This window comes from Schistocerca piceifrons, chromosome 3 (genome assembly GCF_021461385.2).
Source record: "Schistocerca piceifrons isolate TAMUIC-IGC-003096 chromosome 3, iqSchPice1.1, whole genome shotgun sequence".
Taxonomy (NCBI): domain Eukaryota; kingdom Metazoa; phylum Arthropoda; class Insecta; order Orthoptera; family Acrididae; genus Schistocerca; species Schistocerca piceifrons.
In genome coordinates, this window is record NC_060140.1 from 899,396,976 (window position 1) to 899,420,763 (window position 23,788).

General features: G+C 43.7%; 1 protein-coding gene and 1 non-coding gene across 2 annotated transcripts in view; one reads left to right on the plus strand and one right to left on the minus strand.

The window, feature by feature from the left end:
- LOC124789372 (adenylate cyclase type 2) overlaps nucleotides 1-23,788 on the plus strand; it is a 278,181-nt gene that overhangs the window by 13,425 nt on the left and 240,968 nt on the right. Inside the window, exon 2 of the mRNA XM_047256703.1 lies at nucleotides 19,697-19,800. Coding sequence (XP_047112659.1) covers nucleotides 19,697-19,800 — 104 coding nt within the window. The remainder of the gene's footprint in view (nucleotides 1-19,696; nucleotides 19,801-23,788) is intronic.
- Trnas-cga lies at nucleotides 4,216-4,290 on the minus strand. Its single transcript has one exon. It is a non-coding gene; the product is annotated as a tRNA-Ser (tRNA).

Sequence of the window (23,788 nt, forward strand, 5' to 3'; positions counted from 1 at the left end):
TCTTGAAGTCTGAGGGTATTTCGCCTGTCTCATACATCTTGCTCACCAGATGGCAGAGTTTTGTCAGGACTGGCTCTCCCAAGGCCGTCAGTAGTTGTAATGGAATGTTGTCTACTCCCGGGGCCTTGTTTCGACTCAGGTCTTTCAGTGCTCTGTCGAACTCTTCACGCAGTATCATATCTCCCATTTCATCTTCATCTACATCCTCTTCCATTTCCATAATATTGTCCTCAAGTACATCGCCCTTGTATAGACCCTCTATATACTCCTTCCACCTTTCTGCTTTCCCTTCTTTGCTTAGAACTGGGTTTCCATCTGAGCTCTTGATATTCATACAAGTTGTTCTCTTTTCCCCAAAGGTCTCTTTAATTTTCCTGTAGGCAGTATCTATCTTACCCCTAGTGAGATAAGCCTCTACATCCTTACATTTATCCTCTAGCCATTCCTGCTTAGCCATTTTGCGCTTCCTGTCGATCTCATTTTTGAGACGTTTGTATTCCTTTTTGCCTGCTTCATTTACTGCATTTTTATATTTTCTCCTTTCATCAATTAAATTCAATATTTCTTCTGTTACCCAAGGATTTCTAATAGCGCTCGTCTTTTTACCTACTTGATCCTCTGCTGCCTTCACTATTTCATCCCTCAAAGCTACCCATTCTTCTCCTACTGTATTTCTTTCCCCCATTCCTGCCATTTGATCCCTTACGCTCTCCCCGAAACTCTGTACAACCTCTGGTTTAGTCAGTTTATCCAGGTCCCATCTCCTTAAATTCCCACCTTTTTGCAATTTCTTCAGCTTTAATCTACAGTTCATAACCAATAGATTGTGGTCAGAGTCCACATCTGCACCTGGAAATGTCTTACAATGTAAAACCTGGTTCCTAAATCTCTGTCTTACCATATTATAATCTATCTGATACCTTTTAGTATCTCCAGAGTTCTTCCGTGTATACAACCTGAACCAAGTGTTAGCTATGATTAAGTTATGCTGTGCACAAAATTCTACCAGGCGGCTTCCTCTTTCATTTCTTACACCCAATCCGTATTCACCTACTATGTTTCCTTCTCTCCCTTTTCCTACTATCGAATTCCAGTCACCCATGACTATTAAATTTTCGTCTCCCTTCACTATCTGAATAATTTCCTTTATTTCACCATACATTTCTGCAATTTGTTGGTCATCTGCAGTTTCCTTCTCTCCCTTTTCCTACTATCGAATTCCAGTCACCCATGACTATTAAATTTTCGTCTCCCTTCACTATCTGAATAATTTCCTTTATTTCACCATACATTTCTGCAATTTGTTGGTCATCTGCAGAGCTAGTTGGCATATAAACTTGCACTACTGTAGTAGGCGTGGGCTTCGTGTTTATCTTGGCCACAATAATGAGTTCACTATGCTGTTTGTAGTAGCTTACCCGCATTCCTATTTTTTTATTCATTATTAAACTTACTCCTGCATTACCCCTGTTTGACTTTGTATTTACAATCCTGTATTCGCCTGACCAAAAGTCTTGTTCCTCCTGCCACCGAACTTCACTAATTCCCACTATATCTAACTTTAACCTATCCATTTCCCTTTTTAAATTTTTTAACCTACCTGCCCGATTAAGGGATCTGACATTCCACGCTCCGATCCGTAGAACGCCAGTTTTCTTTCTCCTGATAACGACGTCCCCTTGAGTAGTCCCCGCCCGGAGATCCGATTGGGGGACTATTTTACCTCCGGAATATTTTACCCAAGAGGACGCCATCATCATTTAACCATACAGTAAAGCTGCATGCCCTCGGGAAAAATTGCGGCTGTAGTTTCCCCTTGCTTTCAACTGTACGCAGTACCAGCACAGCAAGGCCGTTTTGGTTAATGTTACAAGGCCAGATCAGTCAATCATCCAGACTGTTGCCCCTGCAACTACTTAAAAGGCTGCTGCCCCTCTTCAGGAACCATGCGTTTGTCTGGCCTCTCAACAGATACCCCTCCGTTGTGGTTGCACCTACGGTACGGCTATCTGTATCGCTGAAGCACGCAAGCCTCCCCACCAACGGCAAGGTCCATGGTTCATGGAAATGGATGACCCAAATGTTAGTATTTGCGAGGGGTTGTGTAGTCTGGCTCATCTAACCTGTGTGGAGTAATCGGCGACTCGTTCGAGATTTCAAATGGTTCAAATGGCTCTGAGCACTATGGGACTCAACTGCTGAGGTCATTAGTCCCCTAGAACTTAGAACTAGTTAAACCTAACTAACCTAAGGACATCACAAACATCCATGCCCGATGCAGGATTCGAACCTGCGACCGTAGGCGTCTTGCGGTTCCAGACTGCAGCGCCTTTAACCGCACGGCCACTTCGGCCGGCGTTCGAGATTTGAATAGGAGCAATACCACTAGTCGACGATGTTGGCAGGAATGGATTCGATTTGTGAATCTCTTTCTCTTGAGTAAGTCATCCAATTTTTCCGTAATTGTAGTCGTTTGATTTGTTTGTCTGTACATGAACATCACATCTACGGATTTCCATCGCACTCGGATAATTCCGCCCCGGTCTCTCGTCCCTTAACCGTCTACTCGCAAATTACCGATTCCCATAGGGTTTCGGACGATATTTGTATATCCGCATTGCAAGAAGGACCAAGGAACCGTCACGCTGTTGCAGGAATTAATATGCATAAGCTGTGCTTGTTCTGCCGGGCATGTCCGACAGATCAGACAAAAGAGCGCAACGGCTCCGTGGAATTTGTTTCAGAGCTGATCGACTAATATTATCCAAACTCCTACAGGAATCAATAATTCGCGAATAGGGGGTTAATCAACGAGAGCCGCTGCACTGCAGCACGCGGTAAGTTGGAAATTGGAGTTGGTCAGGGTCCGTGTCGTAATGGCCGAAGCGGTTAAGCCAACCGATCATGTGAAACGGTAAATCCTTGTTCGAGTCCGCGACCGGCACAAATTTTCATCTTTCGCCGTTGCATTACCACAGTGCCCTGTGCGGTTCTAAGTCACGGATTCCCATCCATTTCCTCCCTTCCTTTCCCCCATCCTCTGTTTCTTATAAAAAAGTGTGCGTTGTAATATGGGACGCTCGCGAGTTCTATAAACTGCCTCCTTTACAGAGTGACGCTATATCCTTCTTGCTGAGACGATATCGACACGAGACACTGCCACGGCACTGTGCAGCTGAAGCATACACTCTGAAATAACTCTGCACTGTGCGACAGGGATTGGGCGCGGCCCTCTGGGACGCTGAATCAACTTGTTAACGCGGCTGCAGCCCGTGCAACCCCCGCCGTGCCGAGGCTGCCAGCGCGGATCCCCCGGCGGGCTGCCTGCGGTCGTTGCGTAATGAAGCGCCGCCGCGCCGGCCGGTATTCCGGCCTCCGGCTCGCTGCCGCCTCCACCTCCACCCCCACACCCGCCCCCAGCGCTGAGTGGGGCGCCGCCCCCGCCACAGACACCCTCCAATTACCACACGCCGCCTCTCTGAACGCCAGCAGTCGCGTCCGTCTGATGTTTAGCGCAGTTGCGCGACGCACCTAGCACAGCACCAAACATCCAAGTGCACGTATGCCCTGGGGGCCTTTCAAAACATTTACTCTATCATCAGCGAACTCTAATTTTGTTGCTTTTTTAATTACACTGTTCGTCATTATAATTGCAACAGCATCGATGGGGTATACAGCGAACTTCAAATTGGCGTGAAGTGTTCTACATGCATGTCATTACCAGTTGTCTACATAGCCACGAGTAACGCCATCTACTTCGTGTACACGAGGAAAGATTATGCAGCGGGTTGTTTAATCACAAATCATATTTGAATGTTGATCGTTTCTGAGAAGATTGGATTCTGCCTTGTGTAAGAAGGAGATAGGCCTACCAAGACGTGTCTAAATTCAACACAGGCATTATCGTCGTGTATCACGACTACGATTCAGCGTTCCACGATTTACATCTACATCAATACTCCTCAAACCACCTGGTGGTGTGTGGCGTGTCGGAGCGTACGTCTATTACCATTAAACGATCCCTCTTCCCTCTTCACTCGCGAATGGCGCCTGGGAAGACGTTTGTCGGCATCTTTTTCTTTTTTTTTCTTTTTTTTGTATGATGTTTGACATATGTTAACGTCAGCTGATGAACAGAAGTGACGAATGCACGTCACAGGAATATATTGGCTGTTAAATACCGTATAATGCAACTTCCTGGCAGATTAAAACTGTTTGCCGGACCGAGACTCGAACTCGGAACCTTTGCCTTTCGCGGGCAAGTGCTCTACCAACTGAGCTACCCAAGCACGACTCGCGACCCGTCCTCACAGCTTCAGTTCCGCCAGTACCTCGTCTCCTACTTTTCAAACTTTACAGAAGCTCTTCTGCGAACTTGCCCGTGAAAGGCAAAGGTCCCGAGTTCGAGTCTCTGTCCGGTATACAGTTTTAATCTGCCAGGAAGTTTCATGTCAGCGCACACTCCGCTGTAGAGTGAAAACCTCAATCTGGACGCTATACTGGGTTTTAATCGTATTTCACTGTGCACAATGCAGCCTTATTAATGTATCTTCGATATGTAATAATATAATACGACAACTGGTCTATAAGACCAGAAATACGTTCTTTCGACGATGACATGTTACAGACAATCAGACGTACTTTAACATTTCAACATGTACTTGAGAAATGCTATAAAGGCGAAATTACTATTGAGTAAAATAAAAGAAAAATTAACAGCCAAATGGCGGAAATATCTTTCAAAAAATTCCACATTATTTCGTCCCCAACCTGCCTGTCTGTAAGCCTCTGTATTAGCTCTAATTTCTCGAACTTTTTATCACGGTCATTTAGCGAGATGTATGTAGGAGGCAGCAGTATGCTGTCCGACTCTTATCGGAAAGTGCCCTCTCGAAATTTCAGTAGAAAGCCTCTCCGTGGTGCATAACGCCTGTCTTGTAGTGTCTGCCACTGGAGTTTGTTGAATATCTCTGTAATGTTCTTGCGCCGACTAAACGATCCCGTGAAGAAAGCGCCGCTGTTCGTTGCATCTTCTCCACCTCTTCTATCACTCCTGACTGGTAAGGCGCCCAGACGGACGAACAATACTCGAGAATCGGTCGAACAAGCAGCTTGTAAGACACTCCTTTTGTGGGTGAGTATGGATCTCAGTCTGGAGTCTATGAATATCAGTCTGGAGTCTATGAATATCAGTCTGGAGTCTATGAATATCAGTCTGGAGTCTGCTTTCTTTACTATTTGTCTTGTTGGTCGCTCCACTTAAGATACCTCTGAGCAATTACTCCTAGATGTTTTACGATACAGCAATTTGTCATCAACAGAGTAGTTGTACAGTGGTGGATTTCTTTTCCTATGTTTGCCCAATATGTTACATTTATTTACGTTCAGGGTCAACCCCCAGAGACTACGCCATTATTCAGTCTTCTGTAGGTCATTTTGCACTGTCTTCTAGCGTTGCTTCTTTCTTACAGACAGCCCCATCTTCTTCAAACAGTCTTAAAAAGCTTCTCACGATGTTGCTGTTAGCATTGGTAAGGATACCCATGGCTGTCATGCGGATAAGTAAACGACAGGTTTAGATGGGCCAAACTCAGTGCGTTATTTCCTTAAAACGGTTGCATATTTTGAATTACTGATGTTCCTTTATTCATTCTGTTAGTGTATCCAAATAACATCAACACTGGTTTTTTCGTTACCTCCGTTATTCTCTGCACATTTTTATAAATTTACATGTTTCTTTTCATTTTCAATTTATCTTTTGTGTGTTTCACACCTCACAATTATTCTTCCAATAATTTTTTCTTACCTGTAGCCTGCTCTGTCCACAGTTCATTTTTAAACTATTACATTACCTGCATTTTGTAGTTCTAGAGAAGTTTATGATGTTAAAGATTTTCTTAGTTAAATCACACGCTTCTTTCCTTCTTCTGAATATTTGTACCATTTCTTCCGTTCAGAACCTTTTTATTAATTTTCTTCTATGATTTTTTGTAAATATTGAGGTTGTTTTTTAACTTAACTATTTCCAAATATTGCATTTTGGGCTGTATAAGATCCCGTTATTTTTGTTATTATTTCTACCGAAAATGTCGGGCAAGATATGTTTGCTATTCTAAAGGATTGGTGTGTGTGTATATGTGTCTGCGTGTGTGTAACTGGTTTTTTTAGAAGGCTTATCTCACTGAATGCTTATTTTCTTTCTAGAACGTTTGTTTTTTTCACGTTTCGATTACTCATGTTCGAAATATCTCCTCATGTTGATGGTGATTTCCATCTGCGCATCAAAATAGAAATGATTAGCAGGAGCCCTATATACCTTGGAGAGTATACGCAGACAGAGGCACCAAACATTGCCAGGAAAAATATGCACCAGACTGAAAAGAGGGGCAAAACATTTTTTTAATCAACCCTCAACCCCAAGGTGTGTTTGAACACTGCAGTTCTTTTCTAATCGTTCGAAGCTGCGTTCCCTTGTTTTTCCCTGTCGTTCGAAATACCTCACACAGCGAAAAATATGACGCGGACTCCGAAATAAGGTGTAACTTCGTGTTTTAGCTTATACAAAACCATTTTCCGTGGTGAAAGAAACGTTAAGTGACAGGAATCTCCGGCTAAGTACAAAACCTCGAAATTTGCTGTGAGGAGTAGTCATTGAGCATTACCTGGAAAAAATAAAGTTACGTATTTGATTTTTGTTTTCATACAGCTACCGCATGGTAACAATTAAAGTGCAGCTACTTACGGATGTCCAGTATGGGCTATAATTACCGTGTGACAGTGAAAGTTGGTAGACATGACAATGCTTCAATGTGGAACGATTTAAACTGCAAAAGGAATTAGTTCAAATTTTGGCCACCTGGTGCATATATGGAGCTGTTCACTATTTGAATGATGGTATGAAGAAAGGTTCAGAAGTGGAATTAAAATTCAAAGTGAAAGGATATCAATGAGACGATTCAGTGATGACATTGCTATCCTGAGTGAAAGTGAAGAAGAATTTCATAATCTGATGAATGGAATGAACAGTTTAATGAGTACAAAGTATGGATTGAGAGTAAATCGAAGAAAGACGAAGGTAATGAAAAGTAGTAGAAATGAGAACAGCGAGAAACTTAATATCAGGATCGATAGTCACGAAGTAGATGAAGTTAAGGAATTCTGCTACCTAGGTAGCAAAATAACGAGTGACGGGCGGAGCAAGGAGGACATGAAAAGCAGACTAGCACTGGCAAAAAGGGTATTCCTGGCAAAGACAAGTCCACTAATATCAAATATCGGCCTTAATTTGGGGAAGAAATTTCTGAGAATGTACGTCTGGAGAACACCATTGTATGGTAGTGAAACCTGGACTGTAGGAGCAGAGAACCGAAGCATTTGAGATGCTGTGCTACAGACGAATGTTGAAAATTAGGTGGACTGATAAGGTAAGGAAATGAGGAGGTTCTACGCAGGATCGGAGAGGAAAGGAATATGTGGAAAACACTGATAAGGAGAAGGGACAGGATGATAGGACATCTATTAAGACGTCAGGGAATGACTTCCATGGTACTAGAGGGATCTGTAGAGGGCAAAAACGGTAGAGGAAGACAGAAATTGGAATACATCCAGCAAATAATTGAGGACTAGGTTGCAAATCCTACTCTGAGATGAAGAGGTTAGCACAGGAGAGAAATTCGTGGCAGGCCGCATCAAATCAGTGAGAAGACTAAGGACCTTCCCCCCCCCCCCCCCCCAAAAAAAAAGAAAGACATCCACGCTGCCATTTGGCATGCCATAACGATCAATAATGAAATCAACATTATGTTTTCCCCACTTTTTGACGTTTTTTACCCACGTTCCGTTGCTGTCCTATTACGTACGGAAACATTTCTATACCTCTTTCTTGCAGTCACAGCGCCAGATTTGCACCTGCTGGACAAAACTGGAAGTTTTTTTCAGCGTCAGTCGATCTCACATTAAAGTATTAGCGTATCTACCGACTTTCGGAGCCGTATGATAATTACAGCCCACACTGGACCAGATTTGCAAGTGGTGACAAAAATGGGAACTAATTTTTTTCTAGCGTAAATCGATTCCACATTAACGCATTAGCATATCTAACAAGTTTCGCTGTCATACGATAATTCCGGCCCACACCTAACCACCGTGAGTTGCTGCACTTTAATTATAGCCACCTCGTATATGTCTGCACTCCTGGTCTACATTGATCAAGGGAAGAATGTTTGAACAAGGCAAGCTAAGTTTGTGGAAGTGTGCCTTTGCATTGTCATATGACACGGTAGTTGAGTAGCACAGACGCTTCTAGTGTGGTCAAAGAGCTCTAAAAAGAGCGAAGTGCCAGACCATGTATGTGATGGTCTGATGGAGATCGCCAGAAAGGCGGAGGCCGTGGGTTTCACAATCCAGGTGGTTGTGGAAAAGGTGAACAATCTGTCATGGATCAGATTTCAACATGTAGCACGACACTTTGAACGTGTCAAAAGTCGTTGCTGCTCATATCCATTCAAAAAGCACGTCCAAACGAGGTAGCAGTGAAAATGTTACAGCTGTTTCAGGGCGAACCAGATGGCAAGATTAGGGTCATCAGACCCTCTCTTACACCTAAATAGGCGTTCTACGTATGTTACAGCAAGCATATAATACTAAATTTAGAAACATAAAAATTACAGTGGTACTGACAAGAAAAACATACGCGCAGTTTATATTCGAATGGTAACTACAAGAATAATTAGAGGTTGCAATTACGGCCGGTGTGGCCGACCGGTTCTAGGCGCTTCAGTCTGGAACCGCGCGACCGCTACGGTCGCAGGTTCGAATCCTGCCTCGGGCATGGGTGTGTGTGATGTCTTTAGGTTAGTTAGGTTTAAGTAGTTCTAAGTTCTAGAGGAATGGTGACCTCAGATTGTGAAGTCCCATAGTGCTCAGAGCCATTTGAACCATCTGAAGAGGTTGCAATAAGGCAGATTTTTAATTATGACTGGTAGCAGGAATGGGCATGGAGAAAGGGGTGGACGAGGAATGGAACGATGAATGTGATAACACAAAGTTAAAGGATATAAGGGAGGAGAGGACGACTTGACCTACAAGGAAAGGGAAATATAAAGAAGCGTATGTGAGAGAAGACACGAACATGGCCTTCGCTTTTTGACAGAGGGGAAGTTGGCTGTATATGTACCTTAATTTTACGGAAGCGCTATCAGTATTATAGGAGGAATTTCTTCAACCTATTTTTAAAGTTAGTAGGACGTCGCATAGCGCAAACAGTGCATCTTTCTCCAGAGCCGAGCAGCAGCGACATCGAAGGAGTTTGCCAATGTTTCTGTTTCATGAATCAGCACAGTTAGGATACTAGATAGCTGAGACCTTGTGTTCACATTACGATTGCACTAAAGATGCTTAACCTCTGAGGCGAGGTACTCAAGTGCATGCGCTCTGAGAAGCTTATGAAGTAAACACAACGTATGGTGGTCCCGTAACTTGTCTGGCAGAAATCACCTTAACTGGGTGTCTGAAGCGCTGACATGGCCATAAAGGCGAATGTTGCAGATGTAAAGCACACAACCATTCATGATTAGCTCTAACTGTCTTGTGTTTTCACTAATTGTACCGCGTTGAATAACACCACAATAGTGGAGGTTCGGTAGAACGAGTGACTGCCGAGCTTGCGTTTCACATCCTCCGGAAAATGTTATGAAAACAATAGGTTCCGAAACTTTTTGGGGGCATAGATGCAGCCGGAAAACTTATATTATATGGCGACAGTATTCTCTGTCCAATTTAAATGCTGATCCAAAATTATATTGAAGTTCTTCACTGCTTTCTGAAATGCTATTGGGATGCCGTCCAATTAAATGGGAGGCAGCTGTCGCTGAATTCTGAATTCATTCATTTGTGATGGGATACAAAGATTACTTGCGACTCTTGTATTTAGATTAAGCCCAAAGTTTTTCACATTTGTTATCACTGAGGACATCATCATTCGTTTGGGCAGTCGCAGTATTTATATTTTCAGGTCTGGCACTTACGTAGAGCCGGCGATCGTTGGCATAGAAATGATGTTTACAGGAAAACAGAATCGATGAAACATCATTGACATACAAGGAAAACAAAAGTGGGTCCTAGATTGATGCTTGTGGAAATCCTGAAAGAACATGTTTTCAGGAAGATTTTTCATTCTCACTCACAGCACTTTGCTCTCCGTTTTTCAAGTGGCTTTCAAACAACTTCAGGGCACTTTCGTTTTTGAATCGCCACGGACGAGTACTAGCTGTAGCACTATGGCCACGACAAAAAGCACCAGAGCAATCAGAGGAAAACTGTGGATTCACTACCGCCGAAAAAACCGCGAAGGAAGGAATAGAAACAAGTGGATTCACCAGAGCCGAAAAAGCCAAATATCCAACCATCATCGGGCAAAGTGACTGTGTGTGTTTCTTGGACTGACACCGGTTGATGCTTACAGACCGTACTCGTAAGGGCCAAACTGTCACAGGCGCATGCTAAGGAAATCTGACGAGGTTTCGGCAGCTTATAAAGGCGAATCGTCACGGGAAGCCGTCCAAGGCGGTTTTTGGGCTACTTTCAAAAATGGTTCAAATGGCTCTGACCACTATGGGACTTAACATCTTAGGTCATCAGTCCCCTAGAACTTAGAACTACTTAAACCTAACTAACCTAAGGACATCACAAACATCCATGCCCGAGGCAGGATTCGAACCTGCGACCGTAGCAGTCCCGCGGTTACGGACTGCAGCGCCTAGAACCGCACGGCCACCGTGGCCGGCTGTTGGACTACGTGAAAATTCAACAACGTATTTTGTACAGTCACTGATGTTCTTCTTTGGCCTATCAAATTGAGACCCAACCCTCTCCCCCCACCTAGCCCTTGCATTCTCTGACATGATCCCCAGTGACTCTTTCCTCGGATGAATAAACCATTGTCCAGAAAGCACTTCCATGATGAACTGGATTGTAAAACCAAGGTCTCCGACAAGTAATCCATCATAGCGGTTAATCAGTCGCATTCAAAGGTGAATGCCGTCGTTGGGGATAGTCAGCCGATTTAATGACTGAATATGCAGGGAAGGACTCACAGCATATCTAATGGTTGCTGCTTGAATTTTTCGAGGTGATAATTCGTGCAACGGTACTCTAGTGCTGTCGGCACGGTAGCTCAGCGTGTTTAGTCACAGGGGTGCCTGCCCTCTGCAGTAAAACAAAAGAAAAGTTGACTAAGTATTCAACTATGAACTTGAAGAGGTGTCATTGACTTCCGCCCGGATCAAGTCCGAGAATAATGACGGAAAATACGATAATGAGGGTTCGCGCCTCATAAATAGTTGAATTTTGAACGAAGATAATTAGCAATGGCGGTCGAAGGCTTTCAGCATATAGAAGCCACACTTGTTCTGCCAACGCCGTTGTCAAAGAGGGCGGGAGGCACTGTCTTGCCCTTCGGAAAGGAAGCTGCCTTTAAAAGGCGGAAGAACCACTAATGATCAACGACATGACGACGCAGACGGTGAAGGAAACCACCGCATTAAAGACATACAATTTATATCCACAGGACATGTGGCTTGTAGTTGGAAAAATGTCTTAATTATATCCCCAATGGCAAAAGATTCTGTATTAGTCCCTCATTCATATCTTTGTGAGGGAACTGACAAGAAGGAGGTGACAATGAGAAAAAGATTGAATAACCAACGGAAGGGTAAGTTTCTACGACTCGGGACGTGGAATGTCAGAAGTTTCAACGTGGTAGGGAAGCTAGACAATATGAAAACGGATATTCAAGATTCAGTCTACATATAGTGAAATGAAAATGAAAGAAGGCAACGATTTCTGCTCACACAAGTAAACAGTAATATCAATGCCAACAGAAATTGGTGTAACGGAAGTAGGATTCGTTATGAATAAGAAGGTAAGGCAGATCAAGTATTAGAATCAGTATTTAAAAGAGTTTTGGACAACTAAAAATCGTATAAGGCGAAAGGGATACATAACAATACATCAGTATTTCAAAAATCGTTGGGGCAAGCGGCAGGAAACCGACTATTCACGTTGGTGTGCAGAATCAATGAGACTGGCGATATACCATCAGAATTTTGGAAAACATCATCCACACAATTCCGAAGGAAGCAAGAGGCGACAGGTGCGAGAATTATCGCGCAATCATCCTAACAGCTCTGGCATCTAAGTAGCTGGTAAGGATAATATACAGAAGAACAGAAATGAAAATTGAGGATCTGTTAGACCGCGATCAGTTTGGCTTTACGAAAGGTAAGGGCACCAGAGAATTAGTTCTAACTTTGCGCTTAATGATGGAATAAAGACTGAAGAAAAAGAAAGATACGCTGACAGGATTTGTCGATCTAGAAGAAGGTGAAATAGTGCAAGATGTTGGAAATTCTGAGAAAAATATGGATGGGCTACATGAAAATATGTCAAGTACCAAGAGGGGACAACACGACCGGAAGAGCAAGAACGATGTGCTTGAACTAAAAAGGGCGTAAAGCAGGGCTGTAGTCTTACAGACGTAGTGTTCAATCTATACGTCGAAGAAGCAATGGCCGAGCGGAGTGGTCGCGCGGTTTGAGGCGTCATGTCCCGGACTGCGCGGCCCCTCCCGCCGGAGGTTCGAGTCCTCCCTCGGGCGTGGGTGTGTGTCTTGTTCTTAGCATAGGTTAGTTTGCATTAGTTTAAGTAGAGTGTAAGTCTAGTGACAGATGTCCTAAGCAGTTTGGCCTCTTAGTAATTCACACACATTTGAAGACCAATGACGGAAATAAAGCAAGGTTCAAGAGTACAATTAAACTTCAAGGTTGGTGGATATCAATGATAAGATTCGCTGATGAAATTGCTGTCCTCACTGAAAGCGAAGAAGAATTACGGGATGTGTTAAACGGATTAAACAGTGTACAAATTGTGGATTACAAGTAAATCGAAGAAAAAGGAAAGTCATGAGAAGTAGCAGAAATGAGAACAGCTCGAAAGTTAACACAAGAACTGGGGATCACGAAGTAGACGAAGTTAAGGAATTCTTCTACCTAAGCAGCAGAATAACGCATAATGAGCGGAGAAAGGAGGACACAAAAAGCAGAATAGCACTGGCAGATAGGAAATTCCTGCCCAAGAGAAGTCTACTAGTATCAAATATAGATCTTAGTTTGTGGAAGAAATTTCTGAGAATGTACGTCCGGAGTGAAACATGGTAGTGAAACATGGGCCGTGGAGAAACCGGAAAAGAAGATCGGACCGTTTGATAAGTGGTTATACAGAAGAATGTTGAAAATTAGGTGGACGGATAAGGCGAGGAATGAGGAGGTTCTCTGAAGAATCGACGTGAAAAGGCATAAATGGAAAACACTGACAAGAAGGGACAGTACTAGGGGGAGCGGTAGAGGGCAGAAACTGTAGAGGAAAACAGAGGCTGGACTACATCTAGCAATTAATTGAGGACATACTGCAAGTGCTACTCTCGGATGAAAAGGTTGGCACAGGGGAGGAATTCGTGCAGGGCAGAATGACAGAAAAAAAGAGCTGTTTTTGACTACGACCCGTATTTGTAGCGACACACTCACCTGCTTAGCCGCGGAGCCAACCTGAGCAAGCCTGTAAACCAGCACCTCAGTAATGTCAGTCACTATTTCAGCAGATTGTACTTCGCTGTGCGGTGGGCTTTAAAGCCATAACAAATTACACACTGCTATTATCTCCAGAGTGCGTATATAAATCCGACTTTCTGTAGGCTTTTTCCCCAAAGAATATTTGTCTTTCTTTCCTTAACGAATTTAAAGATTCATCCGATTATCCATGTAAGTCATCTACTCGCATAATGACTGTGTGTATTTCTCTTGCGTGAATTTATATCGGCCGTTACTTTAATATCGGTCATTATCTTATCAGCTCTACAAAAATGGAGGAATTGCCGTATTTCTCAAGTATGCCACAAAGCTGAGTTTTTTTCCCTCCAGTTTCGGATCTCATTGTCTGAAACTGTTTTCATCTTAAATAGTACACTTAGTTATAATCGTTTAGAATATCAAGACAAACGTGCAGACATTGCTCCATGGGTTGTGACAATATCTTTGGCCGCAGCTTTACAATTTATCGCACTTTGTTCTTCGAACGGGCGGGCAGAGCTATAATGTGGCTTGTTGGTCTTGTAGCCTGAGAGCTTGAACTAGCTCCAAGTGAGGAACTAAATGTTCACACCTCACTGACCAGCACGAAGTGCGGTAGCAGCCTAGACTTGACTGGGGACCAACGTCTACTAACCGCAACACTATTTTTCCATGTCATGCGAGCGTCTACTGTGAATCCTTCTTGTGAAGCTTCCCGTGTCAGCAAGTCGTTGGAAAAACCTCCTCAAATATAAAGAGGGTGCATCATAACACTACGAAACAAAGTAATTTTTTTTCCCTGTAGCTGGGTTGAAAATACTTTCCTTAGAGTAATTCATATGCGCTGAATACATAACTACAGTCATATTTGCTCTGACAAGTCGGGAAAAAAGTTATGTATGTGTAAATGTTATCAAGGATATCACCTGCGCTGAATTGCGAATGTGAGAAATTTTAGGAAATTAATGTACGTACTTTGGAATGAAAGCACTAAATACTATAAAGAAGAAGTGTATTATAAATGTTTACATAGCTCTGAAATTCGTCACCGACCTTTAATTACACTAAGATTGGCACTGACTTGGTTTAAAAGTGTGTAGAGAAAATGGTTCAAATGGCTCTGAGCACTATGGGACTTAACATCTGAGGTCATCAGTCCCCTAGAACTTAGAACTACTTAAACCTAACTAACCTAAGGACATCACACACATCCATGCCCGAGGCAGGATTCGAACCTGCGACCGTAGCAGCAGCGCGGTTCCGGACTGAAGTGCCTAGAACCGCTCGGCCACTGCGGCCGGCGTGGGTAGAGAGTCTTGTTTTCCGCCTGTGAACATATTCTGTTGCTCTCTGCAAAAACCAACAGTAATCCCCCATTATGTTCGGATTGAAGCGGCCGTAGTATCTTGCTTCCACGGTGGACGTCTCGTGGTGGAATCTTTCACCGTGCTCGTCGCTCCAGGCTCCCATATTTGACGGAAAGAATGTGAGATGCAAATGCAAGACATTCATCTTTAGTGACATTTGGCAACCGAGGTGGTGGAACCCTGTTAGCAAGTTGTCCACAATTTCTGCATAGTTGTCTGCTCTGTGATTCCCAAGAAAGTTGTGCACGACAGGCACAAATGAGTCCCAAGTTTCTAGTTCTCGTTTCGTGAGCTCCAATCTGAACTGCGGATCTCGAACAAACTTTCGTGTTTCTGGCCCGACGAAGACTCCTGCTTTCAATTTTTCGTCAGTTTTCATCTTTCCAAACTTGCCTTTTAGGTACTGCAAACCACGATTTGTTTTATCTTTCGCTGCAACAAACTATTTCATAAGACCCAGCTTGATATGGATTGGAGTTAGGTAAATCTTATTACTATCCACAATAGGTACATGTTCAACATTGTGCTATTCGACTACAGGTAAATTTCTCGGTGGCCAATTTTCTGCTATGCAGTGATACTTGTCATCGCGACTAGTCCATAGCAAACAAAGCACGTGTGCTTTGTATACCCAGTATGCAGTCCTAACAATGGGGCTACAACCCTCAAATCACCGCAGATATTCCAGTTATGCTCAGAGTACTTAATCAGCATCAAGAGAGTGTTCATTGTTTCGTAGGTTTCCTTCACTTGCAGTCGGAATTGATAGTTTCTGGTTATCATTGTGTAGTAGTGCAGGTTTGAAACTGCTTGATTTAGAGTCAATAAAAAGTCTCCACTCTTCTGATACGTATTTATTGCGTAGTTTCTTTATGAGTCCTGTCACGTCCTGACAGAAGCAAACACCGCCTCCAGCAGCATAGTACGCTGCGAATTTCATGCGCCGATCAGAACAATGGGTAACTGTGACACCTCTCTCGAGTAATAGTATGAAAGCTTTCACGACCGCATGACATATCTTCTGGTAAACCTTCCGGGATGTAAGGTCGCGGTCCATGAAACTCTTCAGCTCCTAACGTTTCGTCCAGAGCTGCGCTGGACATCTTCAGAGGGGTGTTTCTCCTCCGGTGAGTCTTGCCGACAGTCGGCAAGATTCACCGGAGGAGAAACACCCCTCTGAAGATGTCCAGGACAGCTCTGGACGAAACGTTAGGAGCTGAAGAGTTTCATGGACCACGACCTTACATCCCGGAAGATTTACCAGAAGATATCTCTCGAGTAAGTTTCACACCTTCAGTCAGGAACCCAACAGTTCAGATTTATCTTTCAACAGGGTCTAATCGTGAACCAGGTGGTCCAGTTCGACTTGGCTTATCAAATGTGCCTTTTTTTATGTCATTGTCGCGATCATTCGTATACTCCATAGCTCCAGCGTCACTGCCATTACCTTCAGTATCATTGCATCGGATGAAGGATAAATTGGTACTGGGTAATCTGTACCATGCGCCACAGGCTTTAGAGCAGACTGAAAATCTGGATTGACGATTTTTGACTTCTTCTCGCTGTACCTGGATATGTTGCTCAAGCAGAAACAGCAGTTCGAGTGGTGATCTTTTTGCTCCCGCCAAATCAAGGTAAGAGCAAAAGGCATTCGATTTCGCTTACCGTTTAACCATTGGTTTCACATTCGAAGTAATGTTTGTAAGCTATATACGTATAGCTTACAAGCATTCTGGTCATGTTCTGGCGTCGGTCGGACGTCGTATACTTGCCCCAAATGTAGCAAAAGTAGTCTGGAAAATTCACACAACTGCTCCTATTCATGTTTCGCTTACTAAATCACCATACACCGGATTACCGAATCGTCTTATATGAAATCACCTAAATGCATGTTACCGCGACTGTTGATTAATAAAACACAGAACCACACTGGCATGAACTGTTCTCTAGTCACCTCCGAATCAGACTGATTGATGAGCAGGAGAACTTGCACGGGGACTAATTTTATAAAAGTGTTGAAACCTGCCTGTGCGCTGTACCTCGAAAAAAAGTTAGAACTTGTCGCAGACTAGTTAGAACTTGTCCAAGTCTGCCTGTTTGTTTTCAGTACTGCATACTTATCCTTCCACAGACGCATAAAGTAGAGAAACCTTGAGAATACACACACGTACTGTACATACACACTCACACAATCCTTCGTCAAACACGGTTCGTTGATGCAGCTACATATTAACCCATGTACAGGCTTTAAATATCGTATGAATTTCAGCCATAAGTTTAAAGCCAGGCGTCCTACAACAGTTCCGATAGCAAAATCGGAATCAGCGCACACTATTACACAACACTCGCGCTATTTTCACCCATTAGCAAATTCATTGTTGTGTAGTGTATTTAAAGGCCTAAAAGCAAACAGTTGAAAGTACAAGACACTAGAACCAAATTAATCACATTAATGCATGAGATATTGTCAGCTGGAGACCGCTCATGAGTGCAGCGTACGAGGTGCATTCAAGTTCTAAGGCCTCCGATTTTTTCTAATTAACTACTCACCCGAAATCGATGAAACTGGCGTTACTTCTCGACGTAATCGCCCTGCAGACGTACACATTTTTCACAACGCTGACGCCATGGTTCCATGGCAGCGGCGAAGGCTTCTTTAGGAGTCTGTTTTGACCACTGGAAAATCGCTGAGGCAATAGCAGCACGGCTGGTGAATGTGCGGCCACGGAGAGTGTCTTTCATTGTTGGAAAAAGCCAAAAGTCACTAGGAGCCAGGTCAGGTGAGTAGGGAGCATGAGGAATCACTTCAAAGTTGTTATCACGAAGAAACTGTTGCGTGACGTTAGCTCGATGTGCGGGTGCGTTGTCTTGGTGAAACAGCACACGCGCAGGCCTTCCCGGACGTTTTTGTTGCAGTGCAGGAAGGAATTTGTTCTTCAAAACATTTTCGTAGGATGCATCTGTTACCGTAGTGCCCTTTGGAACGCAATGAGTAAGGATTACGCCCTCGCTGTCCCAGAACATGGACACCATCATTTTTTCAGCACTGGCGGTTACCCGAAATTTTTTTGGTGGCGGTGAATCTGTGTGCTTCCATTGAGCTGACTGGCGCTGTGTTTCTGGATTGAAAAATGGCATCCACGTCTCATCCATTGTCACAACCGACGAAAAGAAAGTCCCATTCGCGCTGTCGTTGCGCGTCAACATTGCTTGGCAACATGCCACACGGGCAGACATCTGGTCGTCCGTCGGCATTCGTGGCACCCACCTGGATGACACTTTTCGCATTTTCAGGTCGTCATGCAGGATTGTGTGCACAGAACCCACAGACATGCCAACTCTGGAGGCGATCTGTTCAACAGTCATTCGGCGATCCCCCAAAACAATTCTCTCCACTTTCTCGATCATGTCGTCAGGCCGGCTTGTGCGAGCCCGAGGTTGTTTCGGTTTTTTTGCACACGATGTTTTGCCTTCATTAAACTGTCGCACCCACGAACGCACTTTCGACACATCCATAACTCTATCACCACATGTCTCCTTCAACTGTCGATGAATTTCAATTAGTTTCACACCACGCAAATTCAGAAAACGAATGATTGCACGCTGTTCAAGTAAGGAAAACGTCGCCATTTTAAGTATTTAAAACAGTTCTCATTCTCGCCGCTGGCGGTAAAATTCCATCTGCCGTACCGTGCTGCCATCTCTGGGACGTATTGACAATGAACGTGGCCTCATTTTAAAACAATGCGCATGTTTCTATCTCTTTCCAGTCCGGAGAAAAAAAATCGGAGGCCTTAGAACTTGAATGTACCTCGTAAAGAAAGCTTCAGACATGAAGTTGTTATTACATTGATTGTATGTAGGTACACTGGACTACTAGTTTCGCCAAGGCTAAATGCCATCTTCAAAAATTGCAAGAATATTACATATTTGTAACTGCAAACCTAAATTAATGATTTTCCGTTATTTCTTTTTCACATACCCTCAGTGTATTGGTTATGAAGTCGTGGTGTGCAATCAACTGCACCTTAGTTTGTGTACCATCGTAACAGACTGTGTATTTCAAATAAAAAATGAAATTTTCTTTGCTTGAGCTATTACAGTAAATATATAAATTCCAATGTACGCCTAAGATAACATTGTCTCGCAATGAAAAGAGAGTAAAACATTAAAAAGTGTAACTGTGTCCTCCTGGCAACACAGAGTCACACAGGCGTGGCACATCAAGAAGTGCCGCAGGTGTCTGAGTTGACTGCAGGCTGCATACTGCCGTACACCAGTTGCGCAAGTAAAGTAGTGAGAGGAGTGCCACCAGATGGCAGCAGTCTCAGGAGAGAAAACAAAGATTTTTTATGTCTGTGTATTGTGGTACTTTTGTGTCCTCTGCTATTTATGTATTAAATTTTATAACGTTTCACCTATTTTAGTAAGTACATTCCAGAATATTATCTGACAAACCACTTCGTTAACGCTGTTCTCAAGATGGTTGGACGAGAGGAAGTTATACCCACACACACATACTTTAATACCCTATAACAACTTATAAGTGTTTGTTCTAACCAACACAGCCGATTTATAAGACCTTACATATAAATGAAAGGTTCTTTTTTTGTGACCTCACAAGTAACAAGAAATAGATTTTACTTATCACAATTTTTTCCCTTCAAGTGCTTGCTAAAGGCTTTACTTGGCCAATGGCTGTTGCAGGTGAAGAGGAGCATAATGCTGAAGATGGCGGACGCTTGCCAGGACATGGCCAACAAGCAGACACGCTTCCACGAGATGTATGTCCAGCGGCACAACAACGTCAGGTAAGGCCTCATCCTTCAAGTATTGTCGCGAAATGAAGCAGTTGTGTCGTGGCAGCAATCAGAGTCATAGGCTCCTGGGACAACATACCGTTTCCCCCCTTTGAAAGAGATGACTGATTGTAATCTACATCTGCATTTATACTCCGCAAGCCGCCCAACGGTGTGTGACGGAGGGCACTTTACGTGCCACTGTCATTACCCCCCTTTCCTGTTCCAGTCGCGTATGGTTCGCGGGAGGAACGACTGCCGGAAAGCCTCCGTGCGCGCTCGAATCTCTCTAATTTTACATTCGTGATCTCCTCGGGAGATATACGTAGGGGGAAGCAATATATTCGATACCTCATCCAGAAACGCACCCTCTCGAAACCTGGACAGCAAGCTACACCGCGATGCAAAGAGCCTCTCTTGCAGAGTCTGCCACTTGAGTTTGCTAAACATCTCCATAACGCTATCACGCTTACCAAATAACCCTGTGTCGAAACGCTCTTCTTTGGATCTTCTCTATCTCCTCTGTCAACCCGACCTGGTACGGATCCCACACTGATGAGCAATACTCAAGTACAGGTCGAACGAATGTTTTGTAAGTCACCTCCTTTGTTGATGGACTACATTTTCTAAGGACTCTCCCAATGAATCTCAACCTGGCACCCGCCTTACCAACAATTAATTTTATATGATCATTCCACTTCAAATCATTCCGCACGCATACTCCCAGATATTTTACGGAAGTAACTCCTGGCAGTGTTTGTTCCGCTATCATATAATCATACAATAAAGGATCCTTCTTTGTATGTATTCGCAATACATTACATTTGTCTACGTTAAGGGTCAGTTGCCACTCCCTGCACGAAGTGCCTATCCGCTGCAAATCTTCCTGCATTTCGCTGCAATTTTCTAATGCTGCAGCTTCTCTGTATACCACAGCATCATCCGCGAAAAGCCACTTGGAACTTCCGACAGTATCTACTAGGTCATTTATATATACTGTGAAAAGCAATGGTCCTATAACACTCCCCTGTGGCACGCCAGAGGTTACTTTAACGTCTGTGGACGTCTCTCCATTGAGAACAACATGCTGTGTTGTGTTCGCTAAAAACTCTTCAATCCAGCCACACAGCTGATCTGACATTCCGTAGACTCTTACTTTGTTTATCAGGCGACAGTGCGGAACTGTATCGAACGCCTTCCGGAAGTCAAGGAAAATGGCATCTACCTGGGAGCCTGTATCAATATTTTCTGGGTCTCATGAACAAATGCTGCCAGTTGGGCCTCACACGATCGCTGTTTCCTGAATCAAAATCGTTCAAATGGCTCTGAGCACTATGGGACTTAACAGGTATGGTCATCAGTCCCCTAGAACTTAGGACTACTTAAACCTAACTAACCTAAGGACATCACACAACACCCAGTCATCACGAGGCAGAGAAAATCCCTGACCCCGGCGGGAATCGAACCCGGGAACCCGTTTTCCTGAATCCATGTTGATTCCTACGGAGTAGATTCTGGGTTTCCAGAAATGACATGATACGCGAGCAAAAAACATGTTCTAAAATTCTACAACAGATCGATGTCAGAGATACAGGCCTATAGTTTTGCGCATCTGCTCGACGACCCTTCTTGAAAATTGGTACCACTGATTGCTTTGGAGCGCCATAAATATTGTAGAACAGGTAAATCATGGCTATGAAGTGGTGTATATTTGCCAGCATGCAATCATCGCAGTAAGATAGAAGAGAGAGAAGTGACAGAGCGATAGAAAAGAGTTATCTTGTTTAGAGCTAGCTGGAAGGAAGCTGCGCAATTTGTTGGATTACCTACGTGCATTGTTCAATGTACACTAATCAGCCAGAACACTGACGGCCTACGTAATAACCGGTATGTCCATCTTAGGCACGGATAACAGCAGGAACGCGTCGTGGCATGGAAGCAGTGAGGCCTTGGTAGGTCGCTGGAGGGAGCTGACGCCACATCTGCACACACAAGTCAGATAATTCCCGTAAATTGCGGGTGGGAGGGGGGGGGGGGGCGATGAGATCTGACGCCACGTCACATCGCAGATGTATTCCGTAGGGTTCAGATCTGGCGAGTTGGGGGGGGGGGGGGGGAGGGGGCAGCACATCATTTGGAGCTCGCCACTGTGTTCCTCGAACCACTGCATCACACGCCTGACTTTGTGACATGGCGCGTTACCTTGTTGGAAAATGCCACTGCCATCGGGAAACATGAACGTCATTAAGGGCTGCACGTAGTCTGCAACCAGCGTACGATATCCTTGCCCGCCATGGTGCCTTGCACGAGCTCCACTGGACCTGTGGATGCCAGCTTGTCTCCGTCCCGTAGTAAAGGTGTCAAGAAGATGTTCCACTGAAAGACGACGGATTCGTGCTCTCACATTGGCATGATGAAGAAGTATCAGGATTCATCCGACCACGCAACGCTCTATCACTGGGCCAACGTTCGGTGCCGAGGGTCATGTGCCCTTTTCAGTCGTATTTCCCGGTGTCGTGGTGTTAACGTAGGCACGTGCATGGGTCGTCGACTGCGGAGGCCCATCGTCAGGAGTGTTAGCTGCACTCTGACTCAGGTCAGACCCACTGAAATCACGAACACCTGTGTTTCATCATATAAGAGGAAAAGAAGCTTAACCTTCTCCTGGGAAGGTAAAACGCTGGAACACTGTGAAACTCCAAAATGACTAGGGGTATAGCTGCAGCGCACAATATCCTTTAAGCAGCATTGTCTGAACAGCAAGCACAAAGTGGCCACCAGAAATAATGTTAAATCACTTATCTTGCTCGAAAATAATTTTATCTATCATTTCAAGACCAGTTTCGGGAGGAATCCATCATCAGATCTCTTGAATGAAACATAACATATAAGACAAATATTAAAAGGAATACCTTGCAACAACACTGAAGATGACAAACGTACCTACTACAATCAGCACAAACTATTTTGTCCCTCTCTAATCCAATTCGTAACATCATCAGTGCCCAAGCTGACGAAGGTTACAAGAGAAGCAATTTTATCAGTAGGTGCCAGTAATGACACTAATGCCTATGGCACTAAGCATAACAGTTACATGACAACGCTTATTAAAAACGGAAAATATACTGTTTAACTTAAACACTGGAAACTCCATGGAGGAATATCAAAAATGCAGGAAAAGATAGTGTGTTATCTTTACGGGAAGCAACCCAATTTGTAGACAGGCACAATTAAAAGACACTCACACACAAGCTTTCAGCTTCAGCCATCGCCGGAAGAAGACAAACACACACCATTAATTCACACAGGCAGGCACAATTCACGCACACGTAACGATCAAGTTGGAAATGGGGTTAATACTCATGTGTGGGCGAAGTGTGCTTGCCTTTGTGAATGAATGATTTGTGTTTCTCTTTGACGAAGGCCGAGGCCGTAAGCTTACGTGTAAGGGACTTTTAATTATGCCTGTCTGCAACTTAGCGTGTTATCCTTACAGTAAGTAGCAACAAACTTTTCCCACACTGCTGACATTATTTAACTTACGTCTGTACAGAAATGGTTAATAAAGGAATCACACTGTACTATCGAAGCCATATCTTCATATTCCAATTTTTCAGTTTCTAGGTACGGATCTTTCTGTGAACGAGTGGTTGTATATAATTGCTACGTATGGAGCTATTTTATTAGCATACTCTTAGAGGAACCTGACTGGTATAAAATCTGGACCGGAGGCCTTGCCTTTATTAAGTGATTTGAACATAGAAAGTGACAGAAATCGAAGAAAATCAGTACATACATTTCAAACAAAAAGTTAAAAGCAATATTACAACGCAAAATCAAAATTACAAGTAGCTCAAAAAAGATAAATTTAAAAAATAAGGAATGAAGCAGGGACACGATTACAAGGAACCACGGCCATTTATGGGCTACTAGTAGCTAATGCTTGTAACATCATCATCTGTCATCAAAATTACATCACAAAAAATTGTCAGTAATTGCA